Raw genomic sequence first — 1,811 nt, forward strand, 5'->3', positions numbered from 1 at the left:
ACTCGATAAGCCCACATTTTCTTCAGTACGTCAAGAGCTTTGTCGAGATAACCCTCCATGCAGAGACTAAAGAATAGTTTGTTGTACACACTCTTGCTCAGAGGCCGTTCCAATCTAACAAATTGTTTATAGGCCTTTTTTGAAAGGCCAGATTCACAGTAACCTTTCACCAAACTGGCATAATTGTCCGGGCATTTCTGCTCTAGCCTCCTCAAGAAATCTTCGGCTACTTCTACTTTACGTGCAAAACACAAGCCTTCAATGATCACATTGTGAGTGACAGCATTGGGCTTTAGACCCCCAGCTTTCATTCTTTTATAAACTTCTTGTGCCTCTTCCTCATAACCATTCCTTGCCAATCCAGCGACAAGCACATTGTATGTGACTAAATCAGGAGAGATGCCATTTCCACTCATTTCATCAATCAAATTAAGGGCATCAGTAACTTTACCTTGAAGGCAGTAGCCATCAATCAGAGTTGTGTAGTTGATGACATCAGGAACCATTCCTTTATCCATCATTTCTTGAAGCAACTTAACAGCTTCTTCCACCCTGCCAAGCTTTCCCAAAGCATCAAACGCGACATTGTAACAAACTCTGTCAAGGAAAATGTTCATGCCGCTAAATTCTTTGAACTTTTCAAATGCTTCCAAACACATGTCCATCTTACAATAGCACTGCAGGACTGAACTTACAATCACACAATTTAACTTCAGACCTTTTCCCAACATTAAATCCAAAAACCCCAACGCTTCAGGTAAATTCATGTCCTTGCAGTACCGAACAATAATCGCCGAGCAAGCACGAACATCAGGACCAAACCCATTTCTCTCCATCTCAAGAACAACACTTTCAGCAGCTTCCGTTTTCATCTCATCACAAAAGCCGCGAACCACCATGCTATACGCAGTTCTAAGATCATCACCAGCCAGCACTTTTTCATCTATCAAACCTTTGATCAAAACAACAGCTTTCTCTGTCTGCCCATTTGCACAAAGCCCATCAATGAACGTCTTATAAGCAAACACGGTCGGACTCTCCAAAAGCAACCTAAGCGCTCCTTCCATATCACCTTTCCTACACAATGCCTTAACCACAATTGCATACGTGTACTCGTTTGCACACAAACCCAACTGCTTAAGTTGCCGAAACAGAGCTACAACCATACCAGTTTTCCCAAACTCAATCAAACGGCTCATCAAGAAATTACAGGACTTGATACTAGGAACACGGTTCAATCGTTTCATCTGAAACAAAACATCGATGGCCTCGTCGAACATAGCGAGACTAACATAAGCTTTAACCAACGCACCGGAGACTCGGATCAAGACCTCGTACTCAGCTTCATCTTTAATAGCTTCAATCAAATCCATTACAGTGAAACCACGCTCCTCGTTCTGAATAAGTTCAACTAAAACCGAATCTAACTTCCTGTCCAAACCCCAAGTAGAAAGGATTCGGACAAGAGTAGCGTAAGCATTAACATTAGGCGAAACACCATGTTGTTTAAGCTGTCCCAAAAACGACAAAGCGAGATTAGGGTCATCTCTGGTACTATTGAGGAATCGCTGAAGACTGGCTTGGTTGAGCTTGGAGAGATTAGGATGATTCACCGGTTGTTGTTCAGAATCTGAGAGATTAGGGTTAAAAGCAGAGACGGCGTACAAACGCGAAGAGGCAGCAGGTCTTCGAATCAAACGCAAGTGTGAGTGTGAGAGTAAGAAGAAGAAGGTTGGAGAAAACAATCGCAACCGCATCAAAAATGATATTTACAGAGTTATATCGAATGATGGATGATGAGAGAATCTTTA

At 42.3% G+C, this 1,811-nt stretch overlaps 1 protein-coding gene across 1 annotated transcript in view; it reads right to left on the reverse strand.

The window, feature by feature from the left end:
* LOC104703496 (pentatricopeptide repeat-containing protein At2g26790, mitochondrial-like) overlaps nt 1-1,805 on the reverse strand; it is a 3,819-nt gene extending 2,014 nt beyond the window's left edge. The window contains exon 1 of the mRNA XM_019228055.1: nt 90-1,805. Within this exon, the coding sequence (XP_019083600.1) occupies nt 90-1,757 (1,668 nt within the window). The 5' untranslated portion in view covers nt 1,758-1,805. The remainder of the gene's footprint in view (nt 1-89) is intronic.

The sequence above is a fragment of the Camelina sativa genome, chromosome 7 (assembly GCF_000633955.1).
Source record: "Camelina sativa cultivar DH55 chromosome 7, Cs, whole genome shotgun sequence".
Taxonomy (NCBI): domain Eukaryota; kingdom Viridiplantae; phylum Streptophyta; class Magnoliopsida; order Brassicales; family Brassicaceae; genus Camelina; species Camelina sativa.